Source organism: Erpetoichthys calabaricus, chromosome 1, assembly GCF_900747795.2.
Source record: "Erpetoichthys calabaricus chromosome 1, fErpCal1.3, whole genome shotgun sequence".
NCBI lineage: Eukaryota > Metazoa > Chordata > Cladistia > Polypteriformes > Polypteridae > Erpetoichthys > Erpetoichthys calabaricus.
Genome location: NC_041394.2, coordinates 198,177,330 through 198,196,924, shown reverse-complemented (window position 1 = coordinate 198,196,924; position 19,595 = coordinate 198,177,330). Strand labels below are relative to the sequence as shown.

At 37.1% G+C, this 19,595-nt stretch overlaps 1 protein-coding gene across 2 annotated transcripts in view; it reads left to right on the top strand.

The window, feature by feature from the left end:
• ano6 (anoctamin 6) overlaps positions 1 to 19,595 on the top strand; it is a 143,103-nt gene that overhangs the window by 111,731 nt on the left and 11,777 nt on the right. For both annotated transcript variants that reach the window (XR_007933806.1, XM_028810683.2), the window contains exons 16-18: positions 1,090 to 1,220; positions 8,185 to 8,390; positions 13,092 to 13,327. Coding sequence is in view for 1 of the 2 variants with exons in the window: in XM_028810683.2 (XP_028666516.1) it covers positions 1,090 to 1,220; positions 8,185 to 8,390; positions 13,092 to 13,327 (573 nt within the window). In the remaining variant the exon portion in view is untranslated. The remainder of the gene's footprint in view (positions 1 to 1,089; positions 1,221 to 8,184; positions 8,391 to 13,091; positions 13,328 to 19,595) is intronic.

Sequence of the window (19,595 nt, the reverse complement as noted above, 5' to 3'; positions counted from 1 at the left end):
ATTTTCCAGACTGAATTTTAGGGATGTTTACTTATTTCTGTGAATTCAGACCAAATTTTGCCACAGCTAAGCTTCATTATTTTCCTTAAAGTTGTGTTGTAAACACTACTTCCATCACATAAGCTTAGTTGGTATTACAAGTACTAGAGTGGACATCAGTAAGCATTTGTGATCCATACAGGTGCATTATTGGGGAACCCTAAATATTTGTTGGCAATGCATGCTAGACGGACTAAGTGACCATCTGTCACCTGTAAAATCTGTGTAATTTTAGGTTACATGATAGTTGAGTCAAATTTTTATCAAGCTTGTTTTCAAAACTATTTGTAATTGCAAAAAAATAAAATAAATAAAACAGCAGTGGACTGATAGATGACTGACATATGACAAAAGAGTTATGCTGATTCACGTAGCATGCATTAAGCATAAAGGCTAAAGTAGTCAGTATTTACTGCATAACAAACTAAAACTAGTTTATTGGGACTTGGAAGTTTTGTTTAGTCCCTCATTACCTCATACCATCTCATTAGTAATGATTAAATTTAATTAAAATAAATCAAATTAAAATACCTTAGAGACACTGTGCTTTATTCACAAATGACTATGAGCATTTCTAGTACAACTCATCATTATTAAAAGTTGCATTAAAATCCACTTACTAGACACAATGTAACAAATTCAACCTGCAGCACCATTACATCTGCATTCTGTTGAATGATCCACAGAGTAAATTATAAACATTCAGATGAATTTTATTGAGATTATGCAGAAATGTATGTTGTGCACATTATAAACATGACTGGATACCTGAGTGTGTGTCTTGTTTTTCTTGGTGACAATTTAACCTTTTATTTTGTGTTTGTCTGTTCTTCACCATTACCTGCTCTAAATTATTTCTAGCCATGCTGCTTCAGAATGTCACAATATTAAGAGAAAAAATTATGTGCATTATTCTCTTTAAAGGTAATCACTGATGAATTAAAACAAAAACACTTGTATTATATCACACCCATTCTACAATAATTCCTGTTTCATTTCTTGGTTTATAGATTTGCTTAGGTAAAATTGTATGTCTTTTCTGATTTACAGATGGATAAAAAATATAATTGGCCGTTATAAAGCAGGAAAACCTGCAGAAAGACAAATTCCACGATGGGAGCAAGATTATGAACTTCAGTCTTTGGGAAAACTAGGATTATTTTATGAATATCTTGAAATGGGTAGGTACTATTTAGCGCTCTGTGCATTTTTTAATAAAAATATATACTATTACAGCTATATGTACAAGTTTTATGAATTAGTGATGTAAAGATGATTGAGCAAAATAACAGAAAAATCCACATGAACATAATTATAATTAAAATATATTTTATCCCAATATTTATGGAACGCACTGCATCTGTGAATATAGGATTTTTTTTTATTTCTTTGCTGTTTTTAATTTTATTTCATAAGGAATGCTCTAATTAGGTTTTCTTATTGCTGATACCAATCATCAATTCCATGTCATCAGAATTGGCTGATTCTGATTCCAATACCAATTTTGATCTTTTAAGTCACTTTTTATACTAAGCTCCTGTATAACCAATCACCTGAAAGCTTCTATTATAAGCATCCTGTGGTAAAATGCTACACTCAGAAATTTTGTAGCAAAAAGAAAGCTGTAGACCAAAAGTGTTTTTTGTCCTTTTGGTTTACAAAACTAAGTGTTGTAGGCTTACTGTTAAGTAATCATCATTTTTTTAAACAAAAATAAATTAAATCCCTTTAAAATAAATGCTTTTTTTAGCAATAAAACATATACTTAGAACTACACATATATTTCCTTAAGTTCCATAATACTTTGCCTAGAGCAGCACTACAACTTTTTCAGCCATTTGGTGTGAAAAATTGTCCGATTTAAATTAGCAACCGACTAATTATAGCAACACTGTTATCAAGGTTGCTAATTATGGTGTTGTCATGAAAATAAGACTAAAATAAGGTCAGTTAAGGAAAGTTTGGAATAGAGGTAAGAGGAAGACAAAGCTCCAGTTTATAAAGCCTCAGAGGAAATTCCCTGGGGCCTGTGAGAATCATGTTGTATCTGCCCTTGGTTGACTGGTCATGCAGACCATCACTGCACATTCCTCAGCAGGCTGCAGCAAGCTCTGTACGGTGAAATGTGGCTAAACAGTTTATAAGTTTACCGATGATTTAAAATTTGGCTCTAAGCTTGTCTTGAAAACCAGTGATTTAAGAACTGGAGTTCTATCGTTGTACATCTTAGTGTTAGTTCTGATTCTTGCTTCTTTATTTTGAATTAAATGTAAAATAGTAAGTCAACAATTCAAGGAAAATGAACATAAAGCATTACTTTCAGACAAATCAATGAAGTTGCTTTTCAAAATCTTGCAAGATAGGAACTCGCTATCGTTTCTTAGTAATATTAAAAACAAGGTTGCAGGTTATTATTAAAGGTTAAATAATATAGGTGGATCAAGCCAAACTTCATAAGTTCCATCACTTAGCGTTAGGAAGTATTGATACTTTCTTGTGGGTTGCTGAATTTCCAACTTTTTTGTTCATTTTTTAATGGAATTAAGGAAGAACTTTTCATCCATCTACATGTGCAAAGGCTATTCTGTGAACAAATTGTCATGCTTACTACACAAGTGCAAACTGTGTAAATTACTTGTGAGGCATACTAGAGTGGATTTTGTGAGTGGAGTGCTAAACACTGTGATTCTGCGCCAGAGCTGAATGCAAGTGTTTGGTATGGGTGGTGTGGGTACTCCTGTTCTAATGTCACACTTCATCTTGCCATGAAGGGGTCCACTGTGGATTAAAATCTCCAGTCACGGAGAACACTGAGAGAAGGCTAATAAGATCTTAACAAATCCACAAACAGGAAATTCTCAATGCAATATCAGTTATCACCAACACAGATGTAGATAAAATCATTGACCATAAAAATATACTGCACACATTTAGAGACTACTATAAGTCCTTATATTTTCCTCATTTTAAAGAATACAAAACATAATCTAATGTATTTTTTGATACATTGTGGATACCATAGCTAGATACTCTTATTGCAGAGGAATTGGATAAACTTCAGGCACTATCAGAATTACTAGATGCTATAAACTCACTTCAGAGTGGGAAAGCACCAGGGGCCTCATGCATAACACTGTGCGTAGAGTTCACACTAAAACATGGTGTAGACAAAAGCGGAAATGTTCGTACGCACAAAAAAATTCAGATGCATATATCTGTGCGTTCGCCAACTTCCACGTTCTTCCGCTACGTAAATCCCGGTCAGCGTGAAAAGTAACGCACGTGCACGTGCCTGCCGCCACTCCCAAACTCCTCCCAGAATTAAGCCTCTTTGAATATGCAAATCAATATAAATATCCCATAAGCTCAGAATTCTGTGAAAAGGCAATGGCAAAAGCACAGGGGAAAATAGAAGAATTTCAGCAAATACCAAGTGGAGGCAAGGAAAAACATACTATTTGTTGGTTTTAACAGTGGTATAAACAACAAAAGGAAGTTGATTGAGTGACATAGAGTGTTGGAGAAACTCAAAAGCTCAAGTTCACAAAGTCGCACGGTGCCCCAAATAAAAAAAGAAGTTGTCAGATATCAAAGTCGCTTTGAAAAGGCAAGTCGTAGCCCACTGTCTGAGTATCATATGAAAGCTTATTAGGGTACAGAGAAAAGGGGAAAAAAAAATAGGCCCACAATAGGGAAGAAAGCTGAAAATGTCAACTTTAATCTCGAAATTTCCACTTTAATCACATAGTTTATTTTGTCATTAAAATAGAACATCATAAACTTCATCTTTAAATCGTTTAATTTACTAGTTTCTCAAATACCATCGTAACTAAAGTAGCACATTAAATGCTTTGTTTTGTATATGTTCTTCTATGTGCTCGAATCACTAGTGTTTTTTAAACGGGCTTTCTCTTCCTCCGATAGGACACAGAATCCATTACATTCGTGATATTACAGCTCTCTGAATATTTAAAATACTGAGATGTATACTTGATTTCATTTTCATGATGATAGGAGTTAAAGCATGTTATTAAACACAGGAACACAGTGGCGCAATGATAGTGACGAGCTGACGCCCTGTCCACAGATTGTTCCTGCCTCCCGCAAGATGCTTGCTGTCCTTCCTTTTCTTTCTCCAAGTAACCAATCGACACACAATCAGGTCTGTAATAGATGTTAAGGAACATTAAGGAACTTTTAAGGAACATTGAAGTATCTTCGTAGTGCATGTTTAATTATTCCATCCATCTATCCATCCAGGGTCACGCCAGTCCCAGCAAGCATACAGCACGAGGCAGGAACAATCTCTGAATGGGGCACCAGATCATTGCTAGTGCTGCACCACCGTGTCCTCACATGTTTAATTATTAACAATATAGATTATTTAAATGATGTTAACATTTTATCTGTATAATGTAATAAACATATTTTGCTGCATTTCATCTTAAAAATGATATTGTTATCATATGTAAATATGCTCTTTATAAAGTGGCTCAGGTTATACAATATTATAACTATCGCAAGATTACAGTGAGGTGATTGAACTTATAAGTACAAACAGTTCTACAAGGAGCACTTGATGGACTGATTGAGTGTGTTTATAGTTCTTGGGATGAAACTGTTTCAGAACCACGAGTTCCGTACAGGAAAGGCACTGAAGCGTTTGCCGTTTGACAGAATTTCAAATAGACAGCATGGCTGAGGCAGCGTGTGCTTGATGCTTTATACTGATAATTCTCTTTCCGATCAGCTGCTGTAGAGCTGTGATTCCACACTCCGATACAGTGATATAAATACTCTGAGTGGTGCATTGAGAGAAACAAACCTAAAGCAGCTATGGTATTTGGAATAGTTTGGCCATTCTGTGGACCATTATATTATTACAGGTTAATTACAATCAGATGCCTTAAACTAATAAGCAATATGTGGTTAATGTCAGTGTATTTGATAAAGCCGCGTTAGGGATGTGGATCTAAAAAAGAAAGGGAAACCACACTGGAACAAAAGCACTGCTTTTACGCTGGGTACCGCCAGTTTGCAAAACCAAGCGGAGAACTTGCGTACAACAAGCATTTAGCTGGCGTGAAAATGTGTGTGGCTTTACGCCAAGTTTAGGTTTTATACATCGCGATGTGAGTGTGGAAACGGGCTTACGCAACATTTTTGTGCATACGCACCGTTTATACATGAGGCCCCAGGTCCTGCTGGCTACTCTGCTGAACTTTTTAAAAACAATTTCAATTAGGTTAGCTCCCCTCTTATTAGCAACATTTATAGAAGCCAGAGACAATAAAATTCTATCTCAAACTTTTTGCCCAGCATTAATAACTGTTTTTCCAAAGAAAAATAAGTGTTTATTACAATGTGTATCATACAGACCAATCTCACTTGTGAATAATGACATTAAGATATTCTCCAAAGTTCTAGCTACAAGGATGTACCCCATAAAGTCTAACACTCTGGAGATCTTATGATCTTTGGATGAGGAAAAAGCATTCAATATGGTTGAATGGGACTACCTGTTTACCACATTGTATAAATTTGGGTTTGGCCCGAACATGTGTGCATGATGAAACTACTGTATACCAGTCCAGAAGCTTCAGTTTGTATTAGCAACATTATTTCAGACTAATTCAAACTAGAATACAGTACTAGACAAGGATTCCTCCTGTCACCATTGCTGTTTGCAATCGCCTTTGAGCCATTGGCTGTTCACTTTGTAAATGCATCGGAGATAAAGGGGATTTTCAGAGAAGGACTTGAACAGAAAATATCACTATACGCAGATGATATGGTACTGTAAATATCAGTCCCACAAAATTCTGTGCCTGCAGCCCTAACTGCAGTAGCAGAATTTCAAAATATATCTGGATTCAAAATTAATTTGAATGAGAGTGTGCTTTTTCCAGTGAATTCTCTAGCAAACAACATTAGATTTATCATTGCAAATCAGTTTAAATACCTAGGGGTATACTTTACAAGTAAATATAAAGCTCTTTTTCAATAAGATTTTGTTGTCTGCATGGAAAAACTTAAACTTGACATGCGTAGATGGTCTACCCTCCATCTTACTTGAGCAGGGAGAATTAACATTATCAAGATGAATATCCTCCCTAAGCTTCTGTTTCTATTTCAAAACATCCCCATATACTGTACATTAACAAATAATTTTTTTTAAGAAATTAGATTTAATCGTAACTTAATTTATTTGGAATTCAAAATATCCACACATCCAAAGGGTGACCCAACAACAACCTAAATCAGAAGGTGGCATGGCTCTACCTAATTTTCAGTTTTATTACTGCTGGCAAATATGCAAGCTATAAAAAAAACCTGGACATTGACACAAACAGATGAACACATACTAGCTTGGTCTGGAATAGAAATTAAATCCTGCAGTACTTCTTTATATTCCTTGCTTTGTACACCAGTAAATAAATACAAGTTATCGTCAATATACTAACAACCCAGTTGTCCTTCATTCAGAATATGGAACCAATGTAGGAAGAATTTTAAGTTAGAGAAGCTTTTATCTGTAGCACCACCTTTTTCCACCCTCTCAAACTTACACAGTTTTTAATGTTTGGAAAACGTATGGGATTAAATCATTTTAGAGATTTGTATATAAATAATGTCTTTGCATCCTGTGAACAATTATACTCCAAATTTAGCTTCCCATCAAAACAATTTTCCCCTGTCTCCAAATTAGAAACTTTGCTAAACAAAATCTGCCCAATTTTCCTCACCTTCCACCAATTCCTATTCCAGAAGAAATATTGTTCAGTCTTGAAGACTCGGACAGCATTTCTATAATATATAAAACCATTTTAAAGTCCCTTCCTTTTAAAGATCCCAGAGTACAGTGGGAAAAGGATCTCTTACTTAACATTTCAGAAAAGGAGTGGAAGGCAGCCATGCACAGAATTCACTATAGCTCCATATGTGTAAAGCATTCAATCATTCAACTTAAAATCTTTTATCGAGCACATCTATCTGATTTAAAATTGTCCAAAATGTTTCCAGGGCACAATCCAGCCTGCAAATTTTGTAAATTAGCTCCAGCTTCACTAGGCCACATGTTTTGGGTGTGTACCAAATTAACATCATTCTGGACAAAAAAACTTTAAATGCCTACGAGACAGCCTTGGTGTCACAATCTCTCCTAACCCATTAACAGCTATGTTAGGTGTGTTTGGAGAAGGACAAACAATCTGTGATTGCCATTACTTCACTATTAGCACGTAGACTTATCTTGTTCAACTGGAAGAATCTTAACCCACCATTTTTAAGTCAATGGGTAACTGATGTTATATACTATTTGAAATTGGAAAAAATATAAGTTTCACTTCGAGGATATGTTCAAAACATTTTTAAAACCTGGCAGGATCTAATCAATAACATTTTAGAATAAGTATTTATATTGGGGAGGACTCCTTTCCCTATTTACTACTCTCAAAGTTTTACTCTGGCTATTGACCTTGCTCTCTTTCTCATGGGTAGGGGTTGAATTCAATTTAGTTTTGTTAAGTTTGACTTGATTGTATGGAATGTTACATGCTAAATTCAATAAAATATACAAAAAAAATAATAATAAATAAAAACTCCAGTCCATGAAGTGCTGTGAAGCTCTCCTGCAGCATTATTAATTAAGGGGAGGTTATGGGCAGCCTGCATGGAGAACACCTGACCTAAGCAAAGCACTTGTTGCTCACTCTCCCCTTACCCCTTAAATACAGAGTGTGATAGCATTAGCCTCATATACTGCAATAAGCTGCAGCACCCGCATTCTCAGTATTCTGTAGTGAAATTTTTGCACAACAGTTTTGTGTTTGTAGTCTCTGTAAAGCACTTCCATGTCTGCTGAGACGTTAGTAGGCAGGTCACTGAGATTCATGGAGCCCAGAGCTCCTAGCTACAACTGTGTACTCTGTGGCAAAGGGATGCCTTCAGGTAGAATTTTCAAATATTTGTGACATTTTAAATTTTCATATTCAATTTGGTGGTAGCAGTAGGCAGACAAGCTGATTTGGGGTGGTGGTTTTGTCTTGTAAGTAAATGCTTTTTTGTTATGAAATTTACATACTTGGCTAATTAAGGCAAAACTGTGAAACTTTTTAATAAATAATATTCTTCTTTTGCTTTTAGTCATCCAATTTGGCTTTGTGACTTTATTTGTGGCATCTTTTCCTCTTGCCCCACTTCTTGCACTTCTCAATAACTTGTTTGAGATTCGAGTGGATGCCTGGAAACTGACTACACAGTACCGTCGCGTTGTGCCTGAGAAAGCACAGGATATTGGGGCATGGCAGCCAATTCTTCAAGGGATTGCTATTTTGGCTGTGGTAACAAATGTAAGTAGAAGTGAAAACTTTATCTAGAACCTTTACATTTCCAAAATCTAATGCAAAACCTGCACTGGATATCAGTTTATCCAAAAGCCACTTATGACAAGGGGTACATTTCATTATTTTTGAAAGAATTACAGCATATACAGTATTATGTACAGAAATTTTAAAAAATGCATTAAAATAACAATTAGGGGAGTAGAAGCATAGTGCTTTTCAGCATTACAGATGATCCAAAAAACAAGATAAGCTATACTATTTTGACACCACTACCACCTGTGTAAAACGGTTGATCACAAGCAACATTAAACATCAACAGAGTAATTAAAAGAGCAAGCTCAGTTATAGGACACACTCTGGACCCCCTTGAGGTAGTAGCAAAGAAGAGAGTTAAAACAAAACCGAGTGTCATTATGAACAATGTTGCACACCCTCACTCTGAGTACTTTCTGCCAATGAATCACTTAGCAGAAGTGTATCAAGAAATGCTACTGGGACTCCTTTATACCAACAGCAATATGTCTGCATAATGCTTCACTTGGGACTGTGACAGCTAAGTCAAAACTTGTCTTTGATTTTAGTTTTTTTCTTTTTTTTTAGTCATTCTAGTTTGTGTTCAGACCATAGTTTTTGTGTGTGTGTATTTATTTATGTATCTACCTACCTACCTATGTATGTATTTATTTAAAGAGCTTCTGTAAAAAGCCAAATTTCCCTCTGGAGACCAACAATGATAGACCTGTCTGTCTGTCATTAAAACTGAATATGTATGTAAGGTGAAAAGTTATATTGAATGCTAAAGATATGTTCTCTTTCTGCCCAGGTAGCTTTAATTTCTTTATATGCTATGAGCCATTGCAAAATTCTAATTGATGATGGGTTTGGCTCATCTGTAAGTCTTCATTACCCTAAGAAGACTGTAGATGGCAAGAAATTTCAACTTGGTTAGTTAGGTGTGGCCACAGTATCTACAAGTTTTTTATTGCAGCAATTCTCTTTATTATCTTAATCATAGGGGTGGGCGGTATGACCAAAATTCTTTATCACGGTATTTTTCTAAATTATCCCGGTTTCACGGTATTCAACGGTATTTTTTTTCCCCATGCATGAGTGGATGTTAACCACATTTTCCACTGCAGTTACTGGCTAAGAATAACCTATTCTACTGTCAAGAGCATTGTACATTGTACAAAAAAACATTGTAATGTGCACACAAGTATTAATAGAGGTTTGCATGGCCCCATAAAGTGATAGTTTTCAAGGGGGTGGCACTAATGAAGAGAAGGAATCACATTGCATGACAGATGCAGTCAAAATATAGAACCTTTTTATTGAACAAATTTTGCAAAAACTTCTCTCTGTGCACTGACACGTTAAAGTGACTTTTTAAACAACTTTACCATCATTAAACTGCATAATATTTAAACTAATAAATAATAACAATAAAATAAATAATAGTATTATTACTGATAGTTGCACTATTACTTCAAGGCTTCAAGCCCAGGTGCATTACACAGTACAGTATTCACCAAAATAAAATTAAAAAAGTACAACTTGGTGATGACATCTTTACCAACTGAACCATCATTTAGGCAAACTGCATTAATATGGACCTTGCTTCAAGCTAAGCTATATGCATAAATAATAAAACTGCAACTTGCATTTATAATGCTATTTGTGGTATAGACCTACGGAATCGTATTGGGGCCATGGTGAAGAAAAAAAAATATGGGCACAGGGAAGAAAAAAAACAAACTGTGTCGAGAATAAAGTCAACATTTCCACTTTATTCTTGCCATAGAATGTCGTAAACTAAACTTCTTCCTAAAATCAATGTATAATTTACTAGATTTTGTCAAACCCCGTCATAAGTTAATGCACCACATTAAATTGTGTTAAGTGTTCCCCGACCCAGTTGTTAATCACTACGCTTCTTAAACTGACTTCCTCCGCACTAAGAGGAGACAGCGATCACTGCACAGAATCCATTCACTTCATAATATTCCTGCTTTCTGAAAATTTTGAATGCTAAGATAAACATTTGATATCATTTTCATGATGAAATGCATTAAAGCAGGTATTAAACATGCACGGTAGTGAGGCAGTAGTGCTGCTCCCTCGCAGTAAGGGGTCCCCAGTTGTATGTTCAGTGTAGAGAACTTTATGGCAGGTGTGATAAGGCTCCAAAAAACTGGATGTATGAATGGGTATCGCACAGGTTTAACTCAAATATTGTGTAAATGTTGGGTTTGTGATGTGGTGGTCGGAGACACAAACACAGAATTCAATGGATGTTCTTCTGAGCGGGCTTTCTTTATTGCACGCGTGCTGTCTCTATCTGATGTACCAAAGCCCCAGTTCCTATCCTTCCTTTTTCTTTCTCCACAAAACCAATCACCACACGATAAATGTCTTTGTGAAATTAAAACTAGTTATAAACTTAGCCCGCGGAGTGTTCAGAACTTTAAAAATATCTTCGTTATACATGTTTAATTATGCCATCCACTCAGGGTTGCGCCTATCCCTGAATGAGTCGCTAGCACATCGCAGGGTGAATACGAGCAAAACATACACTAGCAGGGTCAATATAGCATAACAAAACCCCACATCCTACATGACTTTGAAAGGAAACTGAAGCATGCCGAGTAAACCCACCAGAAAAACATGCAAATGCAAGGTAGGGTACACCCGAGACACCCTTGTTGCGAGGCAGCAGTGCAACCTCCACGCCACCGTGCCCCCACATGATTAATGCATGCTTTAATGCATTTCACCATGAAAATTATATCAAGTATTTATCTTAGAATTCTAAATGTTCAGAGAGCAGGAATATTATGAAGTGAATGTATTCTGTGCGGCGATCGCTGCGGGCGCCTCCTCTTAGTGCAAGAGGAAGTCAGTTTAAGAAGCTTGGGGAACACTTAACACAAAGCATTTAATGTGCTATATAACTTATGATGGGGTTTGAGAAAATCTAATAAATATTCATTTTACGATGAAGTTTAGTTTACGATGTTCTACTTTAATGACAAATTACGAGAATAAAGTCAGCATATCGACTTTAATCTTGACATAAATGGCGAGAATAAAGTAGAAATGTAGAGAATAAAGTCATCATGTCGACTTTATTCTCGTCATAAGCGTCGAGATTAAAGTGGAAATGTCGAGAATAAAGTCAACATGTCATCACACTATTACACAGTACCCAGGTACATTACACTGTATTGAAAACAAATAAAACAAGTACAACTTGGCTTGCAGTATTATCCAATAGTATAGAAACAGTATTTACACATTTGAACATAATGGTCCACATCCGACCTTTTAAAACCAAAGTATCTCCAGGCAACGGACGTGACTCCTTTTTTTCGGCAAAAGTTCTTCTGTGTCATCATGTTCAACTTTATCGTCAGCTACAGTTTCATTTTCGGAATGTTCTGTCCATTTTCACCGCACAATACCTACACTACCACTACCTATTTAGTGGTGTAGCAGTGAAAAAGAGCCCCCGTGCAACAAATCTGTGTTTAGCAGTGTAGCAGTGAAAAAGGTCCCCACTTGAACAGTTTCCCGCTGCGCCACATTCCGAACGTTGTTTAGGCAATTTAAACCGGTGTTGCGGTATAAGAAAAATCCATATCATTAAAAAAAATAAACGGTTTTCGGTGTGAACCGGTATACCGCCCAGCACTACTTAATCATTTCAGATAACTCCTTGTTAAATCTCATAGTTGGGTTTAACTGTTTCTGCACCCAGGTTCACAATTAATTTGTAGTGTGAAATTTGCTTTACTTGTGCATTAATATTTTGGCTAACAGGAAGAGTGGACTAAGTGTCTTTAAGATGTCCTTATTTAATTAAATGGATTTTTAATAGGAGCAGAATTGTCTGTGTAGGACTTAGGACTGTTTTCATTTGAATCAAATCTAGCTAGGAACATTAAATAAGTGTGATGTGCAAGTGCCTATGTCCTGTGTTGTTTCCATCTAGAACTTGCCATAAAAGTGCACAGCCCTGTTTCAGAACCTGTGCTGATCTGGGAATGCCTTGGTGAAGCTGAGCTGAAATTGTAGTCATTGATAAGTTTCAGCTTGTGTTATCATACATGAGACATTGATGGCATTTGCATAAAATTGAATCACAAGTGTACTGGAATAAACACAAAGTGCATGCACCATTTTGAAATCTTGATTGGTAATGAAACATGGCGTATGTGGAAATATCCCAGACACCAACAAAAACTGGTATTCCCTATAGTGTTCAACATGGTTGAGAGAATAAACAAAACTCAAAAACAGAACAAATGGCAAAGCAGCAATTTTCATGATCATCTTAGCTTTGTACGCAAATATGTGTCTCAGTGTTAAAGTAATGCCTTCATGCGAGTTCCTCCTTCTAATGGTGGGAAAAATATAATTGAGTCAAATATGGCATGTGTGTTCCTGGTGTTGGTGATAAAGTGACACAAGAAGTACAAATTGGGTTCTTTTTAATAGTCTGAATACATTTGGTAATAAAAACATGAAAGGACTGCAGTGTTCCAAGTTTAAAAACCTTTTGCAATATGGTAAATAGTAAGAGAATAAGACAGAGAGATGCAGAAAATGCAGCCAGCAGTCAAGGTTATAAGATGTCTGATCTTTGTAAAAATCTCATACATACTGTATATTTCCCGCTGAATGAAATTTGTGCTTCTGTTCCCACAGGCTATGATCATTGCTTTTACATCTGATATGATTCCTCGCTTAGTTTACTACTGGTCTCTCTCAGTGGAACCATACACAGACCAGTATTCTCCAACAAATCCTGATAACATGAACAATACCATGAAAGGCTACATCAACAGTACACTGTCTGTCTTCAATATCTCTGATTTTTCAGACAGGAGCAAACCAAACAAGTTACCCATGTGGTTTAACAATGAAACAGATACAACTTGCAGGTAGGGCTCTTGAAAATCATATTATTTATTGGTGGGCTTAATTTTTTCTTGTGTATACTCTGTGTTTGTGTAGAGTGTGTGTATATATATATATATATATATATATATATATATATATATAATGTGTGTGTGTGTGTGTGTGTGTGTGTATATAATATATATATTGTGATATATGGCCGGCCGTTCATCCCGGCCAATACCCCCAGGCTGCCATGTGGAGCCCTCCCTGCAGCATGGAGGTGCCCCGAATGCCAGCAGGGAATCCTGGACAATGCAGTTTTTATCCCCAGCCCTGCTGGATACCATGGGGGCCAGTAGAGGACGCTGCAGGGAGGAACAAAGATTATTTGCCCTACGCCCCGGAAGTACGTCCGAGTCACATGGACAAGAGGAATGACGTGCTTCCAGGGTGAAGAAAAAGTATTTTTATCTGACCCGGAAGTGTTCCTAGTCACGTGGACAGAGAGGGCGAAACACTTCTGGGTCAAGGACTATAAATGACTGTGGGAAATCCTCAGATGCTGAGCTGGGTGGAAGGGTAGCAACGCGTCTGGTAGTGGAGGATTGATTATTGTTTAATTATTAGTGATTGTTTATGAGTATAGTGGAGTGTAGGTGCTTGGTGCACTTTATTATTGTCCAAATAAATAGGTATTGGACTTTTTCCTGGTGTCTGGAGTCAAATCTGAGAGTTCAAGGGAGCGAGAGTGCCCCCTATAGACCACAATATATATATATATGTGTATGCATATATATATATGTGTGTGTGTGTGTATGTACAGTTAGGTCCATAAATATTTGGACAGAGACAACTTTTTTCTAATTTTGGTTCTGTACATTACCACAATGAATTTTAAATGAAACAACTCAGATGCAGTTGAAGTGCAGACTTTCAGCTTTAATTCAGTGGGGTGAACAAAATGATTGCATAAAAATGTGAGGCAAATAAAGCATTTTTTTTAACAATATCCCTTCATTTCAGGGGCTCAAAAGTAATTGTGTATGTGTTTATGTATATAATATACAGTGATACCTTGAGATACGAGTTTAGTTCTTTCCGTGACTGAGCTCGTAAATCACAATGCTCTTATCTCAAATCAATTTTCCTCATTGAATGAATTGAAATGCCATTAATCCGTTCCGGACCCCCAAAAAACACTGCAATTTTTTTGTTACATGTTTTTAAATAAGAAAAATGTACTTATAAATATCGAATATTGTATAAAAACACAATACAATGGAATGTACTGCAATAAACTGGTTTTATTAAGTACAGTACAGTATAATGTACAGCATTTACCTTGGAGATCAGACGAGTTGAAGATGCTGACGGAGGTGGTGGAGAAAGGCTGAACTGAATAACTGAATGTTATTCACTGATTTTTGCCCTTTTTGCCGCACCTTCCTCACTTTCATGTGCAGGGGTTTTTGAAAAAAACCTCTCCAATGAGGTCTGTTTCATCCTCCCTTTCAGAATGTTTCTAAAATGTGTCATGCAAGTGTCATTAAATAGCGCCGTCGCGCGCCCAGTTGAAACTTTAACTGGGTGTTTCTTTTGAATAAAGTCTGAAATTTTCTCCCACATTCCCAACATTTCTTTTATCTCACTTGTAGAGATAACTTCCTCCGCGTCACTTATTTCCTGCAAAACCTCAGCGTGCTGCTGCGTCTGTAGCTCCTTTAGCTCCTCCGTTGTCAGTTCCTCAGAGTGCTCCTCGATGAGCTCATTGATGTCACCTTCATCCATGTCCAGGCTTGCTGGGGGAATGTATCCTTTGGCTGCTATTATTCCTGCAAATGTTTTGAGGTAATCCTCAGCTGCCTTCATATCCGTGCTTGCTGCCTCACCATGCCCGACAATGGAGTGAATGCCGGTCCTCTTTTTAAAATTCTCGAACCAGCCCCGACTGGCTTTAAACGGCTCGCCCGATGCCAAGTCTGTCAAAGTGCCTGGGGTCTGCTGCTGCAAATCAGCGTAAATCGCTCGTGCCTTCTCGTAGATTTTAGCCTCCGTCACGATATCTCCTGTGAGCTGCTTCTCCGGCAACCACACAATCAGCAGCTTCACCATATTTTCATGGATAGATATCCGCTGTTTAGAAATGATTTTAATGCCCTTGGCTGGCATTATAGCCATTATCGACTCCTTCTGCTTCAGTATGGTGCAGATTGTAGAAGTGCTACGCTTGTACTGCTTCGCCAAATCAACTACACGAACACCTTGTTCATGTTTTTGTATAATTTCTTCCTTTAATTCAATGAACATCATCTGCTTCTTCTTCTCTGCACTGTCCTTCTCACACACTTTCTTCGGACCCATAGTTGGAAAAACGAAGTTTTGCAAAATAACTGCAAGCACAAATGCGAGCACAACACTGAAGCTTCCACTGCGAGCTAACTGCTTAAAGTGAACAAGTGAGACATGGGATGTTGAGGCATTCACTGTGGCAAGCTGCACGAACTAGCAGTGGGGTGGGGTATCTGAAGCTGGCTCATAACCCAAATTTTAGCACTCAACTCAAAGCAAAAAATCGGCCAAGAGATTGCTCGTATCTCAAAAAACTCGTTAGTTGGGATACTCGTAAGTCAAGGTATCACTGTATATACAGTATATGTGTGTGTGTGTGTGTGTATATATATATATATATATATATATAATATATTATATATTAGTATAGCAATAGTAGACATTTAGCAATACTTTTCCCATCACTTATTTTAATAAGTACACAAGACAAAAGACTTAAGTGTTTTAAAATGTGTTGATGGATGGTACTGGTATCCATATGTGGTAAAAGCTCTGTGAGGCCATGTATTCATTTTGCCAGTGTTTACATGAAGTAGCCTGGTGTTGGTAAGCTCACTATGCTGGAAATTACTCATTGCTCGTGTAAAAGGTGATAATTTAGACATCAACTGAGGGCACCCCAATATAAATATCATACTACAAATAGTTGTATTGTGTGCATCTGGGTTTGTAGAGCGATGAGAAGTAGTGATGCGCCATATGTATTTGGTTCTTTCCATGAAAAGTGAGTCACGTGACAGACGTTAATGTTTTGCAGAAAGAGGTTATTGGGTTTGACTGTGCCAAAGGACACAGTGTACAAGAAGTTGCAGACTTGTGTGGGTGTGTCGAAGCATATTAACGCATCTTCCAGCAGTGGCATACATCACAGTCAACCGTTGATCGTCACCAGAACTGCAGTTGAATGACAGTGTTCACAGATAGGGAATGTCGTAGTGTGTCACACATCATGAAAGCAAACCAGTTTGCCACCAGGAAAGAATTGCTGCAGCCAGTGCACACCCTTAGCAAGCCATTTCTGAATGAACACTCAGAAGGGAACTGCATGCAATGGACCTCAGGAACAGAATACCATGGAAGAGGTCCTTGCTAACAGTTATTCATAAAGCTGTACGGTTAAAGTGGATGCTGTGCCACAAGCACTGGACTGTTGACACCTGGAAACATGTTATCTGGTCTGATGAGTCGTATTTCCGCTTGTACTCTGATAATGCAAGGCAAACGGGTACATTGTAATCTGCATGAAGCTTTCCATGAGAACTATGTGCAAGGTGCTGTTCCAAGTGGGAGATGATTCTTTGATATTCTGGAGGTGTTTCAGTTATGAGGAAATGGATCCTTCAGTTGAAGTGACAACATCCTTGAACCAGAAGGGCTACATTGGGCTTCTGTATGACCATTTTTTACTTTTGGTGTTTCATCTCCAGAGTAAACACATAATGGCTACTCTAGTCTTCCAAGACATAAGAACATTATGAATGCATTCCCATGTCTTGACTGGCCTGCAAAATCCCCCAGATTTAAATCCCATAGAAAATCTGTGGGACTTCTTGAAGCATCGAGTGACATGCCAACGTGGCCATCTGACTAATCTGAATAAGTTTTGGGATTTAGTGCTAGAGGAGTGAATGCAGCTGACCTTTGGTATCACAGAGGAGTTTAACACTATTAAATAAGATTTAGCTATAGGTGGGAAATCTTTTGTCCGGTGAGCTTACAATGGTGTAGATTGTGTTTTCATGGCCTACCTTTGGTCCCAGGTTGGGAGCTTGTGTTAATAGTGCACCCACCAGGATATGAGAAGAATATGTGAATGCCACAGTATTTCTTAATATTGTTGCCGTTCACGTTAACCAATTCATAGCCAAAGGGAAATAATGTATTCCATGGGTCTAAGAAAGTGTAGAAATGACCTCCCAATTTAGAGACCTCTCCTGATAATGATTGCCAATTCACTCAAGTATCTGTGAAATGGATTGTGTTCATCTAAGTAGAGATTCATCACCAGGACATTTCTAACAACTATGGGACACTTTGAGCTCACACAGGGCTGTGCCGCACATCTGACACTTTTTTCATGCTCTGAGAAATTTATGCTAACGTGAAGGTAGTCAGAGTACTGGCTTCCTATTGGGACATGACACCTTACACCAAAACGCCTCTATGATTTCTGTGCTTGCTTTTCCTCAATTTGGACAACAGAAAGTGAAAATCAGTAGCCTTATGGATGTGGAGAAATGTGGAGTTTGATGCTTGTCTAGTTACTGGATGTTATGAAAACATTAGGCAGCATCTGAATTTCTAGTGTAACTGAGTATCTTCAACACTGTGGATGTTAATGGCATTTATTTGTAATATATTTATTTTTTAAATGTAAATACATGTATTTTGAATGTGTTGGTGTAAGTATTTAATAGTTCAGTACACTGAATATAACCATTCATCTGTCCACCCATTTTCTAATCCGATTACCAAATTAAGGATCATAAGGATAATCCTACAGCAGTAATGTTTCTTTTGATTTCAAAGTCAATTAACCTAAGAAATAATTGCTGATGCTGTTAATAGTTTCAGCCTGTACTTTTATACCAGTGTAATTTAATTACCTTTCTAATACATCTTTAAAATCAACTGAACTTAATTAACTCCAGCCAGAATCAGTAGGTATAGAATATGTACTACAGATATCATCTGCTAAAGTACTAGAAACTAAATGTTTAAACTTTTAGAATTTAAATGTAATGTTGATGTGAGAAAAGTATTATTCACTTTGCTTAATTCACCTAAGCTGCAGATTCATGGTTACTTAACAATTCACTAACACATTCTCCGTAAGATGAAAAGAAAGAAGAGACCCAACACTCTTTAATAAATACTGTATTTGCTGTGTTGTGAAAGAAAAGAATTCATCTTTATAACTAGATTTGGCAGAAGGTTTAAGGAAGGGGCGGCATGGGATTGTGAGTGGCAGCAGCGGTAAAAGAGGGTGGCGAGGCTGCCACAGAATAAAGAGATGGCAGTTTTGTTGTGTTGCCGTGTTATTGAAAAGATGGCACAGTTGTTGGAGTTGTAGAATTTTTGTATTTTTCATTGAATTCTCTTAAAGTTCAAGTTTAAAGGTAAACCAAACGACTGCCTCAAATATCACAGAATTGTACAATACTCGCATGAAATACAGTATCTCTTTATTTTAATTGTTCACATTGTAATTTGTACAATCAGTTATCAATATTTATACAAATCTAAGTAAACCAGACAAAAATATTAGCACGTGTTGAGAATTAAGCTGTCTGTGTATTGTCTGTGCACACTGGCGGAGCATCTAATCGACTTTTTTTTTTTTTCTGATCTAAAACCACATTCTTTGCAACAGGCACATTATACCCACGCCAAGTTAACAGTAGTGATGAGCAGTCAGGAAATAAAATACACGACTGCCTTGATGCATTTATTTACCTTCAATGTGCAGATAAGCACATTATCCACAATTACATTCCAATATCTGTAAAGAGTTTTTGGACAAAATAGACTATGATTATCACAACAATTATGAAAAATTAAACAGGATAAATAAAGCTGGGGTGTTGGTAATTCAACACTTGTTTCCACAGTCTAAGCTTTATTTGAGAACAAGTCCAGAAATGTTTAAAAAAAAAAAAAAAAAAACATTTACTGCCCTTAAAGCATCTTAGAATGTGGATATAGTAGTTAAAGAGCTGTTATAATGGGAATTACCTTCATTTGAGAAAAGCATAGCACACTACACGCAGACTTTGCCCATGCAAGGGCAGCGGGGTTTTGATGGGATAATGGCAATCACCCATCCTGAGGCAACTTGACCATCTTCCTCTTACCTTGTATATTCAAGATGCACAGTTGACCGATGTGTACAACATGCAGTGAATGTAATTATTCCAGGTGGCAGAGGCCACCACCAGTGCTGCCAGGTGTGTATTGAAC